The following is a 20,069-nucleotide window of genomic DNA, read 5'->3' as shown; positions in this document are numbered from 1 at the left end:
GCTTCCCTGGAACTGAGCTTGGCCAAGGTGTGTGCCTGAGACAGGGCTGTCCCCGCCCCAAGGCTGCACTCAGAGCCCCTGGCCCTGGCACCCACATCCCCAGCACACACACACTTTCACCTGCAGGTTCCCGTGCCCCCCACCACAGGTGGTGTGTGCCCCGCACTTCGGCAACACTCATTCACCCATCCATGTTTTGTAAGAGCCACAGTAAAGTAGAGAAATGCTAACACTTGCCAGAAAAGAGGCCAGGAAGCAGCACTGACATAGTGCCAGGCATGGAGAAGTCACCAGAAAGTGCTGAATGAATGAATAAGTGAGTGAGTGAGGGATGGATGGATGGATGGATGGATGGATGGATGGATGGGTGGATGGATGGATATGGGAGGGAGGGAGGGAGAAAGGAAAGGTGGATGGATGGATGGATGGACATTTGCATGGATGGATGAGTGGATGAGTGGATGGGTGAATGGATGGATGGATGGATGGATGGACATTTGAATGGATGGATGGATGGATGGATGAGTGGATGGGTGGATGGGTGAATGGTTGGATGGTTGGGTAGTTACATGGATGGGTGGATGGACATTTGAATGGATGGATGGATGGTAAAAAGACTGATGACTAGGCCTTTCTGCCTTTGAGCCAAGTGGACCTGAGTCAAGCTGACAGGGATGGTGGTGGAGGAGGTAAGGGGCCCATGGGAGGTAAGGTGTGGTGCCTTCTGGACCACAGATATGCCCACAGCAAGTAGCCCACCCCCTGCTCACTCACAGCCTTTTTCAGAGAAGCCTGTAGCAAAGATACACCTGATGCCCAGAGACACCGACTTGGCTCAGCACAAGCATTTTAAGCCTGGTTTGCTCAGAAGGGCTGGTGGACATTGCCCCTGCCAAGAGCCTGTCAGAATGCACCCCTGGGAAAAAGGCAACCTTGTACATACTAAGGTCTGATTTCCTAAGCTCTTCCAGGTAATTTATTTAGTGTGTCCATGACTGCTGTCCCCTCTCCACACACCCCCGCCCCCTCCCCCTCATCTCTCTCTCCCCCAACATTTTTTATTGAAGTATAACATACAGAAAACTACACAGATCTTGAGTATACAATCAATTTCCCCAGAAATCACACACCTCTGTAGTCAGGACTCAGAATGTTACAGCACCCAAGAAGCTTCCCTTGGTGCTCCCCTCTGGTCACCCCTCCTCACCCAGCTGTCACCCTGGCCTGATGGCTATCCTGACCTCAGCAGGAGTGTTTGTCTGGTTTTGCTTGTGGGTGGTTGCCGCCTCCTGCTGGCTGTCTGTGGGAACTGCCCTTAGGAAAGAAAGAGACCCAGCATGTGGGGCCTGTGTAGGTTTTCTCTTTGTGGCCGGGGCAGATGACCACGAACCCAGTGGCTTAAAACACCAACGTACTACCTTACAGTTCCGTGGGCCAGATGTCTGACACAAGTCTCACTGGACTAAGAGGAAGGTGTGGGCAGGGCTGGGCCCCTCCCGCCATCTCCAGGCCAGCCATGGTGGCCAGCCCTTCTCCCGCGGCTGTCTCTCCAGCTCTCCGCTCATGAGGACCGTGATGGGTGGGGTCCCTGGGATAACCCAAGATGATCACCCCATCTCAAAGTCCTTCATCTTCATCACACCTGCAAAGTCACTCCTGCCATGTAAACTAACTCGTTCACAAGGTCTGGGAATTGGGATTGGACACCTTGGGGGCCATTGTCCTGTCCACCATGTACCCCTGCCCCCAGGAAGGAGGGTTTTTTTGGGGTTTTTTTTGGAAAAAACTAACTACCCCCAAGCAAAGCCCAGAATCCCCAAATATCTAAGGAGAGACTTCGAAAGGAATGAGAAAAACCAAAACAAACAGAAAAAGAAAGAGCCCGGAGCACACTGAGATGACACAGGAGAAAAAGAAAGGAAAGTAACTCTGTTCACCGTCTTCATGAATAAAGACCAATGTTCATCCATGAAACAGGCAAAAGATGCATTTTCTTTCTTTTTTTTTTACATTTTATTTATTTTTGGCTGCACTGGGTCTTCGTTGCTGTGCGTGGGCTTTATCTAGTTGCAGCAAGCTGGGGCTACTCTTCGTTGTGGTGCGCGGGCTTCTCTTTTATTTTTTTAAAGAGACAATGTCAAGTGAAAGGAAAACATATAAACTGGACTTCATCAAAATTTAAGAATTTTTTGCATCGAAGGATACCCAATCAACAGTGAAACAGCAATTCACAAAATAGGAGAAAATTTGCAAACCATGTTTCTAATTAGGGGTTTATATTCGGAATATAAAAGGATCCCCTTCAACTGAGCAACAAAAAGACAAGCAACCCAGTTAAAAGTGCGCAGAGGCCTTGAATAGGCATTTCTCCAGAGAAGACATACAAATGGGCAATAAGCACATGAAAAGATACTCAAGATGCTCAAGATGGTGATCAGGGAAATGCAAATCAAACCCACGAGACACCACTGCACACCCATTAAGAAGTCTATTATCCAAAAAACACAAAATAATAAGAGTTGGTGAGGCTGTGGAGAAATTGGAACCCTTGTGCATTGCTGTTAGGAATGTAAAATGGTGCAGCTGCTACGGGAAACACTTCGATGGTTTTTCAAAAAAATTAAACACAGAATGATCGTACGATCCAGCAATTCCACTTCTGGATATATAAACAAAAGAATTTAAAGCAGGGACTCAAACAGACAGTTGTACACTCATGTTCACCTGTAGCTTCACAGGGAGTTCCCTATGATCAGTTGACAGAGGAAGAGAACACTCAGGCCTGGTTTATGGAGGGTTCTACATGATACACAGGCACCCCCTGAAAGTGGACGGTTGTAGCACTACAGCCCCTCTCTGAGGCATCCCTGAGGGACAGCGGTGAAGAGAAATCCTTTAGGTGGGCAGAACTTCTATCAGAATACTTGAAGGCATGAGAAGGAGCCTGGGGCGGGCTGGGGTGGGGGTGTTCCAGGACTTATTTGACATCTATAGACATGCCACCCAATGACAACAGAGCACCCTTTTTTTCTCTCAAGAACCCAGGGAACACTTACCAAGACAGACCACATACTGGGCCCTAAAACAAGCTCAACAAGTTTAAAAGAATTGAAACCATCCAGAGTGTGTTCTCTACCATAAGGGAATCAAACTAGGAATCAATGACAGAAAGACAACAAGGAAAATCTCTAAACACATGTACGTTACACAGCATACTTCCAAATAATCCATGGGTCAAAGAGAAAGTCCCAGAGGAAATAACAATACATAGAAATGAATGAAAATGAAAACACAGCATATCAAAATTTGTGGGACAAAGCTAAAGTCATGTTGAAAGGAAAATCCATAAAACTAAATGCTTACCTTAGAAATAAATAGCCTATGTGTCTACCTCAACAAACTAGAAGAAAAAAAGAGCAAAATAAATCCAAAGCAAGGAGAGGGAAATAAAATAGCCAAGACAAGCAAAAAAAAAAATGAAATAAAAAGTGTGGGGGGGGGTAGAGAAAAATCATTGAAACAAAAAGCTGGTTCATTACAAATAAATAAAATCAATAAACCTCTAGCAAGACAGAGAAACTTAAAGAGAGAAGCCACAAATCACCAATTTCAGGAATGAAATTGAGGGTTCATTATAGGTCTCATAGCCATTAAAAGGATAATGTTGCGCTTCCCTGGTGGTGCAGTGGTTGAGAGTACGCCTGCCGATGCAGGGGACGCGGGTTCGTGCCCCGGTCTGGGAAGATCCCACATGCCGCGGAGAGGCTGGGCCCGTGAGCCATGGCCGCTGAGCCTGCGCATCCGGAGCCTGTGCTCCGCAGCGGGAGAGGCCACAACAGTGAGAGGCCCACGTACCACAAAAAAAAGGATAATGTTACAGACTGAATGTGTTCCCCCAAAATTCATATGTTGAAACTCTACCCTCCCCCCTTGTGATAGTGTTTAAAGATGGGGCCCCCATAATGGAATTAGTGCCCTTAAGAGTCTGGAGAGAACTTGCTTCCCTCTCTGTTCTTCTCCATGTGAGGCTACAATGAGAACTCAGAGTCTGCACTCTGGAATACGCCCTCACCAGAATGCGACCCTGCTAGCACCCTGATCACAGATATCCAGGCTCCAGAACCATGAGAAATCAATTTCTGTTGTGTATAAGCCACCCAGTCTATGGTAATTTTCTAGAGCAGCACAAAATGGACTGAGACATAAAATAAGGGAATACTACAAATCACCATGCTCATAAAGTCTAAGGCTTAGAAAGATGGACAAATTCCTCAAAACTGCACAAACTACCAAAACTCAATTAAGATGAAATAGACAGTTTGAATAGCCTTATAACCATCAAATCCATAAAAGGAAAATTTGATGAACTGGACCTCATCAAAAGTTAAAATTTTTGCTCTGTGAAAGATCATGTAAAGAGGATAAAAAGATAGGCTACAAACTGCGAGGAAGTGGGTCAGACGCAGGAATAATTGTGTTAATGGAGATTCAGATTAACCAAGCCTTGTACAAGATTCATTCAGTCAGAAATATTTTGTGAGCTCCTATGAAGTGCCAGCCAGTGTTCTGGGTGCTTCTGCAGGGCGCTTCTGCAGTGTTCTGCAGGGGTGACAGGCAAAAAACAGAGCAAGAAGCAAAATGTGTAGTAATGTCAGGAGATGCCACGTGCAGGGGACCAAGAAATGTGGCAGCAGGGTTGGGGATCCAGCGGATGGGGATGTGGTTTAACCCTCCCACGCCAGCCTCCTCCCTGGCCCCTCCGTGTCTCCCTTACAGTAGCTGCCCTCTGGCCTCAGACCTTGGTCCTCTTTTCTTTCTCCTCTCCCTCCATTGGTGACCTCATTCTGTGGGTGATCTAAATACTGTATTCGTCAAGATTCTCAAGAGAAACAGAACCAATAGGATATACAGAGATAAATGAGAAGGTTTATTGTAAGATTGGCTCACTTACAGTGACAGAAGCCAAGAAGTCCCAGAGTCTGCCATCTGCAAGCTGGAAACCAGGAAAGCTGGTGTGTGATTCAGTCTGAGTCTAAAGCCCTGAAAACTGGGGGGGAGGGAAGGGGGGCAATGGTGCTCAAGCAGAGAGAGCGAATTCTCCCTTCCTCTGCCTTTTCGTTCTGTTTGGATGATGCCACCCAAATTGGGGAAGGCCATCTGCTTTTGTTAGTCAACTCAAACGCTAAATTCTGCCAGAAACACCCCACAGACGCACCCAGAAATAATGTTTTACCAGCTATCCAGCCACCCCTTAGCCTAGTCAAGTTGACACATAAGATTAACCATCACAAACACCATCTATCTGCAGGATACTCCCAACTTCACATTTCCTGCCCAGATCTCTGTTCCGAACCCTGGTCCACACATCCCACTATCCAGCCAACATCTCTACTAGGTCCTCCCCCAAACTCACCCTGATCTCAGGTGGCTGTGAGCGACCACAGTGAGCAGCAGCTTGAAGTGGGATCTCAGTTCCCTGGGAATTGAACCCGGAACACAGCAGTGAAAGCACCGAATTCTAACCACTAGACCACCAGGGACTACTGGCTAGGAGCCGGGCCCTGGCTCTCATCTGCTTTGAAGAAAGAATCAGCAAACAGATGAAAAGTCGTGAGGCAAGTAAAGTGTTTATTAGGAGAGAAGAATAGAAAGCACAGGCAGGCTGAGAGAGAGAGAGAGAGAGAGAGGCGTGTGCTTTGGGGGGTGGTTTAAACTATATGGGGGGAAGTTCTTCTAGGTTTCCTCTGGCCAATCATCTTGCTTTGTCTGGCTCTGAGTCCATATCTGGTCTGACTCAGTGCCCTCCCCTGTGTGCACATGCATCTTTTAGCACATGCATCTTTTAGATGGATTCCAGTGCAAGGGTCTCTGAGAGGTTAACAGAACATATTATGGTCTAGCGCCCCCTCCCTTTAACCTTTCTGCACAAGCATAGTCTGGGAGGGGGTCTCCTTGGCCCCAAGAATGAGAACCATGTGGTCTCTTTGTCTTTAATGCCAGCATGGCTCAGCCCCTCTCTGTTTCTGCCGTTCCCATTCCCTTGAAGCGTCCACAGGAGACAAAGTCCAGCTGCTTATCCTGTTCCTGTTATTATCTTTATTTTTAAAGCGTAAACAGGAGGTTAGTTGTAAATGTCTAAACTGGGGCCCGTCTATCTCCTGCCTCAGCCCCACCCACACCCTCCTCAGGTCAGCCAATGGACGCTCCATCTCTCAGACCTTACAAGCATCCTCAGTGCCTCTCGTTTACATACAGCCCAAAATCAAAAGAAGGCTGCACCTCTCATCTGGATTACGGTGGAGTCTCCTGGGTTCTACCCAGTGATTCTATAAAAATGTAACTCAGAGGGCTTCCCTGGTGGCGCAGTGGTTGAGAGTCCGCCTGCCGATGCAGGCGACGTGGGTTCGTGCCCCGGTCTGGGAAGATCCCACATGCCGCGGAGCGGCTGGGCCCGTGAGCCATGGCCGCTGAGCCTGCGCGTCCGGAGCCTGTGCTCCACAACGGGAGAGGCCACAACAGTGAGAGGCCCGCGTACAGCAAAAAAAAAAAAAAGAAAAAAGAAAATCCCCTTGGCATTTCCTGCATCATGAATCTCTTTGGTTCTTCAGTTACTTGTTCTTCCTCTTGTCTCTCTTTGTCCTTTCTCTGGGCCTCCAATTCCATCAGGTCTTCATTAGTAAGTTCCACGTTCGCATCTTTGAAAGTTCGCAACTTGAAGGTTCCTACGTAGGGGATTTATTATATTCATAATGGCCAAAAAGCAGAAAAAACTGAAAGATCCATCCACTGATGCCTGAATACAAAAATGTGGTCTATCCGTACAATGGAATACTACTGACCCATAAAAAGGAAAGAAGCATTGTCACAGGCTACAAGGATGAACCTTGAAGATGTTACACTCAGTTAAAGAAGCCAAGCACAAAAGTGTATGGTTCCACTTACATGAAATGTCCAGAACAGTCAAATCCAGAGAGACAGAAGTAAATTAGTGGTTGCCAGGGGCTGGAGAAAGAGCGAGGGAAAGGAAGTGATTAATAATGAGTACCAGGTTTCTACATGGGCGAGATGAAACTAAAAGTAGCTAATGATGGGGATTGCACAACCTTATGAATATACTAAAACCCACTGAGATGTACACTTTAAAAGCGTGAGTTGTAGAGAATGTGAATTATATCTCAATTATATATATATATACATACATACATATATATATATATATACTTTTTTTTTTTCCTCTAGGTAACTCAGATGGCTTCACTCTTCCACTCACCCTCTGCAGGGTCTCCGGGACAGTAAAGCCGCGTTCTTAGCTGGCTCCTCCTAATTCGCCCCCTCCCCTCGCTGACCACCCCCTTCCTCCCCGGCTCTGCTCCTGCAAGCTCCGCCCTCCTCTTTGCTTCTGCTCTTGCTGTGGCCCCGCCCTCTTCCCCCCAAGCCTACACACCTGGCGCCTCACACCTGGCACGTGCACCTGCACCTTGGGACCCCGCCCTCTCAACGTGCGCCGCCCCACCTCCACACTCCCCATCCCCCTATCCTCTTGGCCGCGACTCGCATTAACTTCTGGCTTTCCTGCACTTCCTTATCTGTGTTAGGTAACCTTGTGTCCCGATGCTGTAAGCTCCGGGCAGGCGATGCCTTTGGCACTTTGTTCCCGATTTGTCTCCAAAACCTACTGCATGGTACACAGTAGGCGTCAGTAAACGCTAATAAGCATTCAGAAAAATAATGAGGATAACCTTAAAAAATCAAGTAGTTATTAATCTTTTAAAACTAAATAAAACTCTGAATAGTCTTTTCTGCACACAGATCTCCAGAGGTCACTAAAGGACATTCATTTTCACAAATGTTAATAAATAAATGCATTTATTATCGGCATCCGCAGTTCAACTTTCCACAGAACACACAGCCCGCGCCCGGAGCGTCGGGACACCCACGGCCGCAGGCCCCCACCCAGAGGGAGAAGGACGTCAGGGCGCAGGCGCAGAGGTCGCCCCAATCCCACCGCCGTCAGCTTGTCTGGTGCGCCTCCTGGCGGCGGCCGCAAGCCACGCCCCCACCCCGGGCGGAAATGGCTACTGTTGGACTCGGGGCGCATGCGCGAGCCCCGGCAGTTCTCGCGAGAGAAAGCGGCCCAAGGGAGACTTCCGGTGAGGGGACATCAGACGCTGGAAGTGGGAACCTCCGACGCTCGGCCGAGGGGCGCGGGGCGCTAGAGGAGACGCGGGCCGTGTCTGCGGGGGCGCGGCCAGAGAGCGGGCGGCGGGCCGGGCCGGGGGAAGCCAGAGGGGGGCCGGGCCCCGCCGTGCCCGCCGCCATGGACCCGTTCCTGGTGCTGCTGCACTCAGTGTCGGCCGGCCTGTCGAGCAGCGAGCTGACCGAGCTCAAGTTCCTGTGTCAGAGCCGCGTAGGCAAGAGGAAGCTGGAGCGCGTGCAGAGTGGCCTGGACCTCTTCTCCGTGCTGCTGGAGCAGAACGAGATGAGCCCCGAGAACACCGTGCTGCTCCGCGAGCTGCTCGTCTCCCTGCGGCGCCAGGACCTATTGCGGCGCCTGGAAGACTTCGAGGCGGGCGCGGCGGTCGGGGCCGCGCCGGAGGAGCGAGGTGGGGGCGGGGGCCTGAGGTCTGGGGGTCAGGCGGGGCCGCGCCCGAGGAGTGAGGTGGGGGCGGGGGCTTGAGGTCTGGGGGTCAGGCGGAGCCGCGCCGGAGGAGCCAGGCGGGGGCACGGGCCTGAGGATTGGGGGGGCGGGCGAGACCGTGCCGGAGGAGCCGGGGTGGGGGGAGGGGGCCTGAGGACTGGGGGGCGCCGGGGGAGGCAGGGTCAGCTGCAGCAGTTTCGATCTCCCGGGCGCCTAACCTTTTCCGGGTTCGGTTTGCGTGGGTTTTCTCTAAACAGCCCTGGGAGACGGGTAATATACCCACTTTGCAAATGGGAGAACCACAGTGCACAGAAGTTAACAGCCTAAGTTGCAGAGCATGGACACCCATCCCCCAGCCTCAGTATTTTCTCCACCTCCCCCCTCCCTCCGGGTAAGTTAGAGATTACCCGAAAGGAAAGGACATTGCTAACCTCCCGGGTGGAGTGGAAGTACACCAGAAGCGTCACAGCAGGTACGGGTTGGTTGATAAGGGACAGTTTTTGCACAATGGGCCATCAAGGTGTGGTCCTGGCTCTGCCATTGTCTAGCTGTGTGATCTAAGAAATAACTTAACACCTACCTTCCTGTGTCTCCATTTCGTCTTCTGTACAAGTGGTCAGTAACGCAGGTGCCCACCTCACAGAACTGGAGGAGTTGGCACACAGGCTGACAGCATATCAGGGGTTTGTAGCTGAAGATGCAACTTTGCAGGAGCCTTCCAAGAAGCATATTGTCCTTCCTCTTCTCCCTGCCCCCGTCCAGAAACAGCCTTTTGTAGTCTGTCATGCTGATCTCAGTAGTGACTTTTCAGCAGATGAGGACATAGTAGCCAGAGACGGAGGACAGGTGTCAGTCAGGACATCTTCCAAAATAAGAATCGGGGTGTTCAGGGCTGGCGCACAAATTACCGTATCTTGGTGGCCTAAAGCAACAGAATTTGATGCTCTTACAGTTCTCGGTCCAGTAGTCAAATCAGGGTGTCAGTAGGCCATGCTCCCTCTGAAAGCTCTCGGGGAGGAGCCTTCATGCCTCTTCTGGTTTCTGGCGACTCCAGGCGTTCTTGGCTTGTGCCCGCATCGCTCCAGTCTCTGCCTCCATGGCACGTGGTCTTGTCACTGGATTTAGGGCTCACCTGGGTAATCCAGGATGATCCCCTCATCTCAAGATCGTCAACTTAATCTCGTCTACAAAGGCCCTTTTCCAAATAAGTTAACATTCACGGTTCCAGGGGTGTGATGTGGACATACTTTTTAGGGGCCACCATTCAACCCACTGTAGGGTGAGATGGGGGAGCAGCTCCATCTCCCTGTCCTGAGTAGGTATCTCCGTTACAACACACCCCAACCCCAACCGGGAAGTCTTCAGAGCAGGCCACGCCTCTTGGGTAGTGTTTCAGGGTGTGGTTAGCCGGGGCAGGCTTGGCCTCTGCAGGAGGACCTCTTGGTACCCAGCCCTTGGGGCAGCACCGAGGAGCCCATAAGGGAGTGTGGGGTAACCTGTCTCCTAAAGAGCTCCCGTAATCTCTGGTCGGTCGTTGTGTTCTTTCCCTCCCCAGACCTGCGGGCAGCGTTTGACATCATCTGTGATAACGTGGGGAAGGACTGGAGGAAGCTGGCTCGTCACCTCAGAGTGTCTGACGCCAAGATTGAAGCCATTGAGGAGAAGTATCCCCGGAACCTGGCAGAACAGGTGAGGGAGTCGCTGAGAGTCTGGAAGAACAGCAGGCGGGACGATGCGGCCGTGTCCCACCTGGTGAGGGCGCTCAGGGCCTGCCGGCTGAACCTGGTGGCAGACCTCATCGAGGAGGGTCAGCGGGCCCGGGCCCTCCAGAGCGAGACTGGGGATCCTGTGTCCCTCTCTGAGTCCTGGGACTCAGACTCGCCCGCCTCGGGGGCCTCTCGATGACCCAGCTGCTTTTCTCCAGGACCAAAGGCATCTACCCACTCTGAACTTCGGTTCCCTCCACCGCGGTTAACCATGTCCCATCCGTGCCAGCGCGTGAAGACCCGGCAGGGAGCCGGGTGAGGGCCCGCGCGGGCTCTGGGCACTGTGATCAGCCTCAGAGGGAGATGCTTTCATCCCCATTAAACGAGTTCCTACCAGAGGACATTGCGGGCCACATCCAACACGTAGGAGGGACCTATAAAAGATGGTGGTTAGGGTTATAAACCTGGTCGTTGTCCAAGTGAGGAAGCGCAGAGTCGAACTGGAGGCAAGTCAGTAGTAATGGGGGGGCTGGGCTGGTGGCCAGTGCTGTCCAGCTCTGGAGCCCGTGCTTGGAACCGCTGGCTCCTTCTGCCATCCCCATGGTTGCCAAAGGCTTCGAGGCTGGTGGTGTAGACCCGTCTCCCAGGGCAGGTGGCATAGGGGTGAGGCGATGCCTGTGAGGTGCTTAGAAAATGTGGACACAGGGCTGGGCAGATGCTAGTTCAGAGAAGTATGATTCCTGTGATTCCACAGTGTGTTACTATTTTGTGTCAAAACCACTATCTTTCTGATAACAGAGTTGGCAAGGGAGCTGGAGCCTGTGATTTTAAGAAGTAATCTTTCTTCCTGCTTCTCAGGTAACCCTATTGAATCAGGGCCTTTACAAAGGAAACCTCCACATTACAAAGAATTTTCTCATCCCATTGATGATGATTTCATTTTACGTGCTCTCAGAAGTCCCACTGTAGTCGATTTCAGTGTCCCTTGAAGGTTATTACAGGCCCAACCTGGGAGTAGGGTGGCTGCATTTCATAACAGCTCCAGGGACCACTAACAAGGGGAGTGTTTCGGGGGCTGGGATGAATTAGGAGATTGGGATTGACATATACACACTACTGTGTATTGTATAAAGTGGCAGAGAGCCCAGCGTTCATGCCTTGCGCCTTCCTGCTGTGACCTTGGGAAAGCTACTTGTGATGTCATGCCATGCCGCCTTGACCTTGGGTTGCTGAGATCCTAGCAACACTCCCCTCCAGGCTGTGGACCCAGCCTTCGGCACATACTTAGTGCCAGGCACTGCTAGGAGCTGGGGTCATGCAGCAGACAAGACAGAAGTGGCCCTACTCTGTTGACCCCGAAAGCCTGGCCGGGAACACGAGTGTTGACCAATTCATCACAAGTTTGGGAGTTGAGCCAGTTCAGCCCCAGAGTGGCGTGGCCTGGCCCGGTTCATGCACAGAATATTCCCCCACCTGCCAGGAGCATCTGCCTCTTCAGGACCTCGGGTCAGGGCTAGTTCTGTGGATAACACACACATCATCATCATCATCATCAGTAAATGAGAGTGGCTTGGCTAATGGGTCGCTTTGGGACATAGGTGACCTAGAAAATGTGTCCACATTTCTTGAACAGAGGCAGATTTTAGAGGTGCTGCCAATCTTCTTATGGTTTATGGCATATGCTACTGAAATGTGAGGGTGCTGGGCACCCTGGCCTGCATCCCCCCACACGGTTCTCACACCTGGAAGGAACCTCTACCCTCTGTCGCACCAGGTGCTCTCATGGAGGCTTTGACAACACATGCTTACAGCACTCAGGATTTTCCAATGCCTGGGACCCGGCACTGGGCCGACTCCGTGCCACGTGAGGTGAGGCACTGGTCCCCCTGGCCACTGACATCCAAAGGCTTCCCTCAGCGAGCTGCTCTGGTCCACGTGGTGAGGGTGTTGGAGCAGCCTCAGTAGACCAGTCACATGACCTAATCTCACCCCCAAGGCACAGATCTGAGTTCCAGGACACAAGAGGTGATGGATGAGAAAGCGCCTCCTTCCAGCACTGCTGTCTGCCTCCCAGGCCCTGCAGGTGGGCCAGCCGTGGTGGCTCTGGGCCGCTGGGGCAAAGCTGCAGAGCCTGGTGGTGGGTGAACTTGCACAAGAAACTGGCCCCGGAAGGTGGGAGCTCAAGGCCAGGTAGAATCCTCCGTTTGTTCAGTCCTCGGTGGTCAGGAGGCTTCCACTGTAGCTGCGCTGCCAGGCATTGAGGTGAGACTGAGCAAGCAGGCAGCCTGCCCTCAGAAAGCACACAATTTCCCCAGTTTTGTGACACAAAAGGAAAAGGCACAATAAAAGTGTATAGAGCGACTTCCCTGGCGGTCCAGTGGTTAAGACTTCACCTTCCAATGCAGGGGGTGCGTCGGGGAGCTAAGACCCCACGTGCCTCGCAGCCAAAAGACCAAAACAAGCAATATTGTAACAAATTCAATAAAGACTTTAAAAATGGTCCACATCAAAAAAAAAAGTGTATAGAAAAAGCACAAATGCCTATACGGGCCCTAAAAGTGGAAAGGTACACAGCAAATTTTGGAGAGCAGTTCTCTGAACGATAGTTTTTCTGTATGCTATCCATATTTTCCCTGTTTCTGTAACGGTTTCAGTTGTCCGCCAAATACCAGTCCCAGGTGTAACGTGGACCGTGAGGGGGGGTGTCCTGGAGAGCAGGGCGCCGCATGGGCTCTCGAGCCTGACCTGGGTGTGAACCAGGGGCTCTGTCCCTTGGGGCTCCACCTTCCTGAAAAGGGGCCATTAGATAAATATGAAGTGCTTGGCCAAGTCTGTGGCCCTATTTTTACCTTAAAAACAAACATGTCACCCAGAGCCCCAGAGGTCTGCCAAAGGCTGTTCTGCTCTGTGTGGTCTCAGAACATTGAGCCCGGCCTCTGTGCGTCTTGCGGGATCTTAGCTCCCTGATCAGGGATTGAACCCGTGCCCCCTGCAGTGGAAGCGCAGAGTCCTAAGCACTGGACCGCCAGGGAGTTCCCGTTCCGGGTCTTCTCATAACCCCTCCTGGGACAGATGTGGTTGACATCTAACCAGAGCTGTGACCCTGGGGACAGGTCAGCTACACCCCACGTAGGCTGTGAGCTGCTGCAATTTTTGGACAAGGATTTCTCACAGCAACTTTCCAAAAAAAACCATCCCTTTTTTTTTTTCAGTCACATAAAATTTTTTCTGATAAAGCTGCACGTGATTTCCTTGGAAGCGAAAGTTGAGCCACATTCTGCTCTCAATCCTTTTTCCCCTGAGAAGAAGGGAAAGAAGGGTCCACATGTACGTGCTTTGCGGGAGATTTCCCGGCCAGCGAAGGAGAATTGGAACAAGTGTTTCCTCGACAAGAGTCGCTCCCTCTCCCGGCCCACAGGCTTCCCGGCCTCCTCCCCCTGCCACCTCGCCGAGGCCAGCCCTGTTCCTGGGCGCCCGGGGCTGTGGTTCCCTGTCCAGGGCCCCCACCCCCTCCAGACTCTTCCGTTGGGGCGGGGGCTAGCCCGCCTCCCGTCCGCTCCTCTTCCTCCCAGGCGACCCCACGGCCACCCCCAAAGTGCACTGCAGAGTGGAGGCTGCCGGTCCCACGGTGCGCTCTCCTGGTTTGTGCGGCCTCTAGGGCACCTGTTCTGGCCGCTCCCTTCGGCCTCCGTGCCCTGTCCCAGCCCCCCACCCATGGGAGCAACACTTGCCATGCAAGTGACCGGATCACAGATTTCTGGGATTCGGACGTGGGCGTGGTGGGGGCAGGTGTTCCGCCCAGCGCACGGCGCCTCCGCCTCAGCATCCCCCGACGCGTGCCCGGTTCCGTGCCTGGCGACACAGCCCGGTTAGTTGCCCTCGGCGCAGACCGCGGCCCCCTCCCTGGGGCTCGCGCTCCCGTGCGCAGCAGCACCGGCTCCTCTGGACCCTACCTCGCAAGCCTTTCTCGTTGCCCCCGCCCCGCCCCCCAGCGGGGCTCCACCCTTCTCAGGACAGCCCCGCCTCTGCCCCTTCTGCGCCGCCTCGTCAGCCGCCAGAAATAGTCATGCTGCAGACTCCCGACTGTATTCCTAGAAACCGCGAGCTCTCTCCACATATTTTTCAGTTTTGTGTTTTTCTTCCCATGATACGTATTCTGAGTCATCTTGCTGACTGCTTTCTAACCACAGGATTCCTGTGTGCATCGCGTTTTGGAACCAGACAGGCAAGCGTGACGCAGGGTCGCGCGTGTGCTTATTCGAAAATGGCCGGTCACCGTACATCGGCCGGATTAGGCAAAGCTTCCCTTTTCCAAGGAAAATGTGCAATTGAAACCCTTTTTCGTCAAAGAAGCCCTCAGTTTCTTAAGTCAGTGACTAAGTTAATACACTGTGGCAAGAGTCCCACGTGGGTACCAACCACATTAGTTGTCACCAGGCAACAGAGGCCGAGTCAGTGCGTCAGCGGTGTCCTCATCAAGCGAAGGCTGGAAACCGGAAAACGTGGGTCGTTTGGTCACCCAGGCACCAGGTAGGGCTAAGCTTCCCTTCCCCACACCTGCTTGGTGACAGTCTCGGAACGGGCAGCGACTTTGTTTCAGTGCGTGTTTCACGGGACAGACCTTCTGTCTGGGGAGATGACGAAGTTCTCGAGATGGTTGGGATGATGGTTGACAACACTGAGTGAATTTTATGTTGGTATTATTTTACCACAAGTTTTAAAATCATCCTTCACATTAACCATTTAATTATTAATCTAAATTGTATTCGTTTCGTGGACTTCTCTCTGTCTAATTTGAATTTTATTGGCGTTTTGTAAGTTACGAGGGCTAGGAGCATAAGCGTGTCTCCGGCCTATGTGTGTGTTGAAGTGACATTATTATAAATAAAACCTTGTCCATCCCTGGGAGTCTGAGTCCCTGTTACTCCTTACAGCTGGAGAAACCCATCTGCAGGGTGCCCAGACCCCCATGGGCAAGTCCTGGGGCTCAGCGTTGTGAGGAACAGGAGGGGCGCCGGGCCCTATGCAGCTTGCTCCCCAAATGCCAGCCTCCCGGGGGACTGAGGACCAGCTCAGACACCCAGTGTCGCCTGATGCCCGCCACCCACAGCGGACCCCTCCTGCCCTGGGCGTGCCCCACCAGGCGCGGCTTCCTCATCACCGTGGCTTCCAGAGCTGCTCAGCGGCTCTCTGAGCAGAGGCTCACTGTGCCCGCTGCGCAGGTGAGTGAACTGCGATGATAAAAGACCAGGTCCAGGGGCCCCAGGGCAGGGACCAGGCTGCCTCTCCGCCCATCGTGCCCGGCTGTGACCGAGACCCAGGATTTGCCCTTCACGCCGCCTAGTCCCAGCAAGAGGTCCACCATGGACCCTAGGGCGGCTCCCCCACCCCCTGAATCGCCGCCGGCCACCCCAAGGGTCCCCTCCCTGGGCAGGGTTGATGCTACGTGCGCAAGAACACACACCTCTTGGCTCTGGAAGCTCTGAAATGTGTGGTCCGTTCACGCACCCACCCATGCGTCCACACCTTCATTCAGTAGGTTCTCAGCCAAGGGCTAGCGGCTCAGGTGGGGCGGTGGGGAGGGGCCCTTCACCTCCCTCTAGCTGGTGACTGCACAGTGGAGCCCCACCTCCCTTTCTCACCTGGCAGGACCAGCCCTCTCCCACTTCAGGCTCCAAGGAGATGAGTGGTGGTGAGTGGCTGGGAGTTGCTTTCACATGGTAAAGACCACGATGTCATTACCGTAATTATTCCAGAGTGACGGCACGTGTTTAAAATGACTTGCCTTTACGCCAGCTTGACTGGGTATGAAACTCTCGGATCACACGTTCATTCCCTAAGGTCTTTGGAGGCATCAGATGATACCTGGGGAACCTGCCCCAGTGCCTGTCACCGAGGAGCACCTGACCCAGGCCCAGCCACCGAGTCCTACTGTGAGAAAGGGGAGTCCTCTGTCATCTGGTCCCGCTGATGTTGTCTGCAGCCCAGACCATAAACCAAAGGTTGTGGAAATTCAAATGAACGTAAGTATACGGACAAGACTAAGAGACCAACTCTTCTTCCTCACACAGTGGGGGACCCTGTAGAGGCAAAGGAGAACAGAATTAATAAGATAGATGTAATAGGGACAAAGTGAGCAGTGCCATGAGAGGCATGGCATCCCCTGCAGCCAACCGCCCGGGTTCGAATCCTGGCTCTGCTATTTAGCAGCTGCATGGCGCTGGGCAAATTAACTCACCTACAAAATGGATTATTATAGGACCTACCTCGAAGGAATGGGATGCTGGGGGCATTCTATGACTTGCTTCTAAAGCCCAGGGTGGGTACAAGGACGCCGACAGCCTCTGTTCCGGGTGCTGTGTCATAACCATGACATTTGTGTAGCAGACAGCAGAACCAAGAGATGTGTCACTGAGTTGCTGAATTGACTTACTCTGCCCCTGGGCTCCATCACCTGCTCACACTTCTTTTTACAATTCTTTAGGACACTTTGGTTGGATTTTCTGATATTTGATGCACTGAAAGACATCATAGTGGTCAAAAGGGAATTTAGAGCATGAAGATGGTGTTTCAAATCAGTGAGGAAAAAAATTCAAAAATCGGGGTTAGGACAACTGGGAAAGATTGTTGCATCCTTACCTCCCTCCTTCTACCAAAATAAATCCCAAATGCATACAAGATTTGGATTTTTTTCAATATGAAGCAACCCTGGGAGAATTTATCATCTTGAAGAGAAAGGAGAGGGCCATAAAATGAAAGACTGATCAATTCAACTACATGAAAAACTAAAAATGTCTACCTGTCAAAAAATATTATAAACCAGTTTAAAGACACGATCCCTTGTGAAATGGTTGTAGCTGAAGGAAATGAAGTTCAGGGTGAAGAGCCTGACCAAAGTCACCCACTCAGTCACCTGTCAGCTAGTGTTCAGTGAACACCTACTGTGTACGGGGTAGACGTCGCCAGGACGGGAGCTGCATCCGGGAGCTACCTTCACGGAGCTTCCAATCCAGTGGGAGAGGCACGGTGCTCACAGCCTCCTCAGGAGAGCAACACTGGGCTTCCTGTGACACCCACTGGGTCCCCGCAGCTGGGCTCTGGGTCCTCATGGCTGAGCATCCAGTGTCAGGACCCACGTGGGGGATGAGGCCCCGCTAAGGAAGGGATCGCAGCTTTGCCTACAGGCACTTACTGCTCACCGGTATTGAACTCACAACCTGCATTTCCCGTGAGTCATTTTGGGGGTACTCTGCCTTCCCCTGGGGCTTCCAGAGCCCAGTGAATGCAGAGCCCAGTGAACTTGATGCTCATTTGTTATTATCCTGGGATAGTAACTGCCTCAGGCGTTGGGGAGGAAGAAAAGGACTTGGGACAAATAAAACATGGTGCTGATGTGGAGACAAACAGAAACAATTATAAGTGGAGAAACTGAAGTCCTGAGAGTTGCAGTGATTTGTCAAGTCACAAGGCAGAGATAGGACTAGAACCCAGGCCTCCTGACTCCAAGGCCCATGCAATATCTAGGACATCTAACTGTGTTTCAGAGAAGGGGCCTTCTGAGCTGGGTTTCATAGGATAAGTGGGAGTTTGCCCAGATGGTGAGCAGTTTAGGCACAGGAAACAGCAAGTGCAAAGGCCAAGAGGCATGAAATTGGAGGGTTTGTTCAGGAGGCAGCAAGTAGATTAGTGGGGCTGGTTCCAGGCAGGTTCAGGAGAGTTACACGGAAAAAAATGTGGTAGCACACACATATCATCCCTTAGGAAGAAGGTGGCACTGGTTAAAACTGTATAGCAGCTTTGGGATTTTTTTAAGTGCTTTGGGGCTTGCCTCTTGTTTTAGTCTCACAGAAACCTTGAATTGTATTAAGGGAGGTGTTTTCCCCTTTTGACAGGTAAGGAAATGGGGGTGCAGAGGAATTTAGTGATTAGCACGGGGTCTCACAGCAGGAAGGGGAGGGGTGAGGTCTCCAGTCACTCTGCCAGACCAAGAGAGCCAGCCTGCCCTGCAGAACTTTCTAGTCCCCAGACAGGCCCCAAAAGTGGCCCAGCTTGGGGTGGGGGGGCAGCACCAGGGTGGGAGCAACCCCAAAAGCTAAAATAAGGCTCATGTGCTCCAAAAATACTCTGCTGAAAGCACTGCGGTCCTGGAAATGGGCCCGTCTGCTGGCTTCCCGCCTGGGGAATCAGGGTGGAGCATGAAAGCCACACTTCCATCCCCACCCCTTTTATTTGGGGAGATCAAGCCCTCGCCACCGCCACCAGAGCTGCCTCCATCCATGCAACGCTTGCTGGAGGGAGTTTGGGCACAGACTCAGGAGAGGTCGGTCACCCACTCACCGTTCACCAGCACGTCCCCGCGGTGGCCTTCCTGTGCCAGGCCCTGCTCCTGGCATCAGGGCACAGCAGGGAGCACGGCCGACCAAGGTGCAGGAAGCCTGGGGCAGGGAGCAGATCAGGGCAGGTTCATCGTGCTGTGAGGACGCAGTGAGAAGATGCAGACAAGGCCATGAGTCCCGCCCGCGTCAGTGCATTGTTCATTCACTTATTCAGGACCCCCTGTGGGCTTAGCCTAGTTGACCTCGTGGGTTCCTCCCAGCAGCCTCTGAGCTACTGACCTCTGACCTGTCCCCTTTAACTTCACCACCTTGGCTCCAAACCTTTCTCTTTCTTCTGAAACCCCATCATGGGCCCCTGACCTCAGCGCCTACCTCCAAAGCAAACAGGCAGGCCAGCAGGAGCCTGCAAGCCTTCCTGGCCCTTCTCAGCAGGCAGGTGGCTGCCCTCACCCCACACTTCTGGCCTCCAGCTCCGCTGCCTGGCTCAGACCCTCTCAGCCTCTCTTCTGAAACAAGTACTTGCTTCCTCCCCGACTCTCCTGGGATCTCTCCAGCCGCAGGCCCCTCTCCACACCCGGGCCTGAGAGCCAGCCTGATTCTCAGCTTACACACTCACTTCGTGTTTCTGTCTTCACAGTGTGTTTCCCAAACCTCGGTGATTCCAGGGCCAGCTTGGAAATTTTTGCCTTAGCCATGTGCCACCTGTTTTTTTATTTACTTACCTTTTCCTTCGAAGTGACTCTCTTTCCTCACTGAATTTTAAATGAAAAGGGAATAGGGTGTCTTCATCCCAAAAGGAAAACAATCTGTGGCAGACGTGGCTGGTGTCCCCACTGTCTGTTCACACCTTCTCGCTTTACACTAGAGCCCTGACTTTTAGCTGCCCAGATCCAGGCTATATTTCCCAACCCCACTTGTAGCAAGGTATGGCTATTCCACCGAAGTTCTGCACACGAGCAGAAGCGGTGGTTGGAACTTCCTAGAAGTATTTTTAAAAGGAGGAGGATGTGCGCGTCAGCATCTCCTTCTTCCATCCTTCTAGCTGGAATGCAAACATGATAGCTGGAGCATGGGCAGCTACATTAGGCCATGAGGGAGTATAGCAACAAGATAGAAGGAGGCTGGGTTCCTGATGGTCATGGAACCTCCCTACTGACCTTGGAAGGCTTACCTCAGGACTGCATTTGTATGAGAGAAATAAACTTCTCTCACGGAGGCCACTGTGATTTGGGGATTTCAGATGTTTGCCATAAACCCAATACTGATTGAAACACCATGTCACTTGGAGTAAGCAGAAGGTGACAATGAATGCAGCGAAAAATAATATTCTAAAACTGTGGATAGATTCAGCTGCCCTTCAAGGCTCTGAATCCAAGAGCTGATCTTTCT

At 52.1% G+C, this 20,069-nt stretch overlaps 1 protein-coding gene across 1 annotated transcript; it reads left to right on the top strand.

The window, feature by feature from the left end:
- The first annotated feature begins 8,141 nt into the window (after positions 1-8,141).
- On the top strand, positions 8,142-15,245 carry FADD (Fas associated via death domain). The gene is made up of 3 exons (XM_082629573.1): positions 8,142-8,603; positions 10,194-14,313; positions 14,357-15,245. Exons 1-2 carry the CDS (start codon positions 8,318-8,320, stop codon positions 10,541-10,543), a joined length of 636 nt encoding a protein of 211 aa, XP_082485699.1. The 5' UTR covers positions 8,142-8,317; the 3' UTR covers positions 10,544-14,313; positions 14,357-15,245.
- Positions 15,246-20,069: the final 4,824 nt, after the last annotated feature.

The sequence above is a fragment of the Mesoplodon mirus genome (genome assembly GCF_964341445.2).
Source record: "Mesoplodon mirus genome assembly, chromosome: 7".
Lineage (NCBI taxonomy): Eukaryota > Metazoa > Chordata > Mammalia > Artiodactyla > Ziphiidae > Mesoplodon > Mesoplodon mirus.
This window is presented reverse-complemented; position numbering and strand designations above follow the sequence as displayed.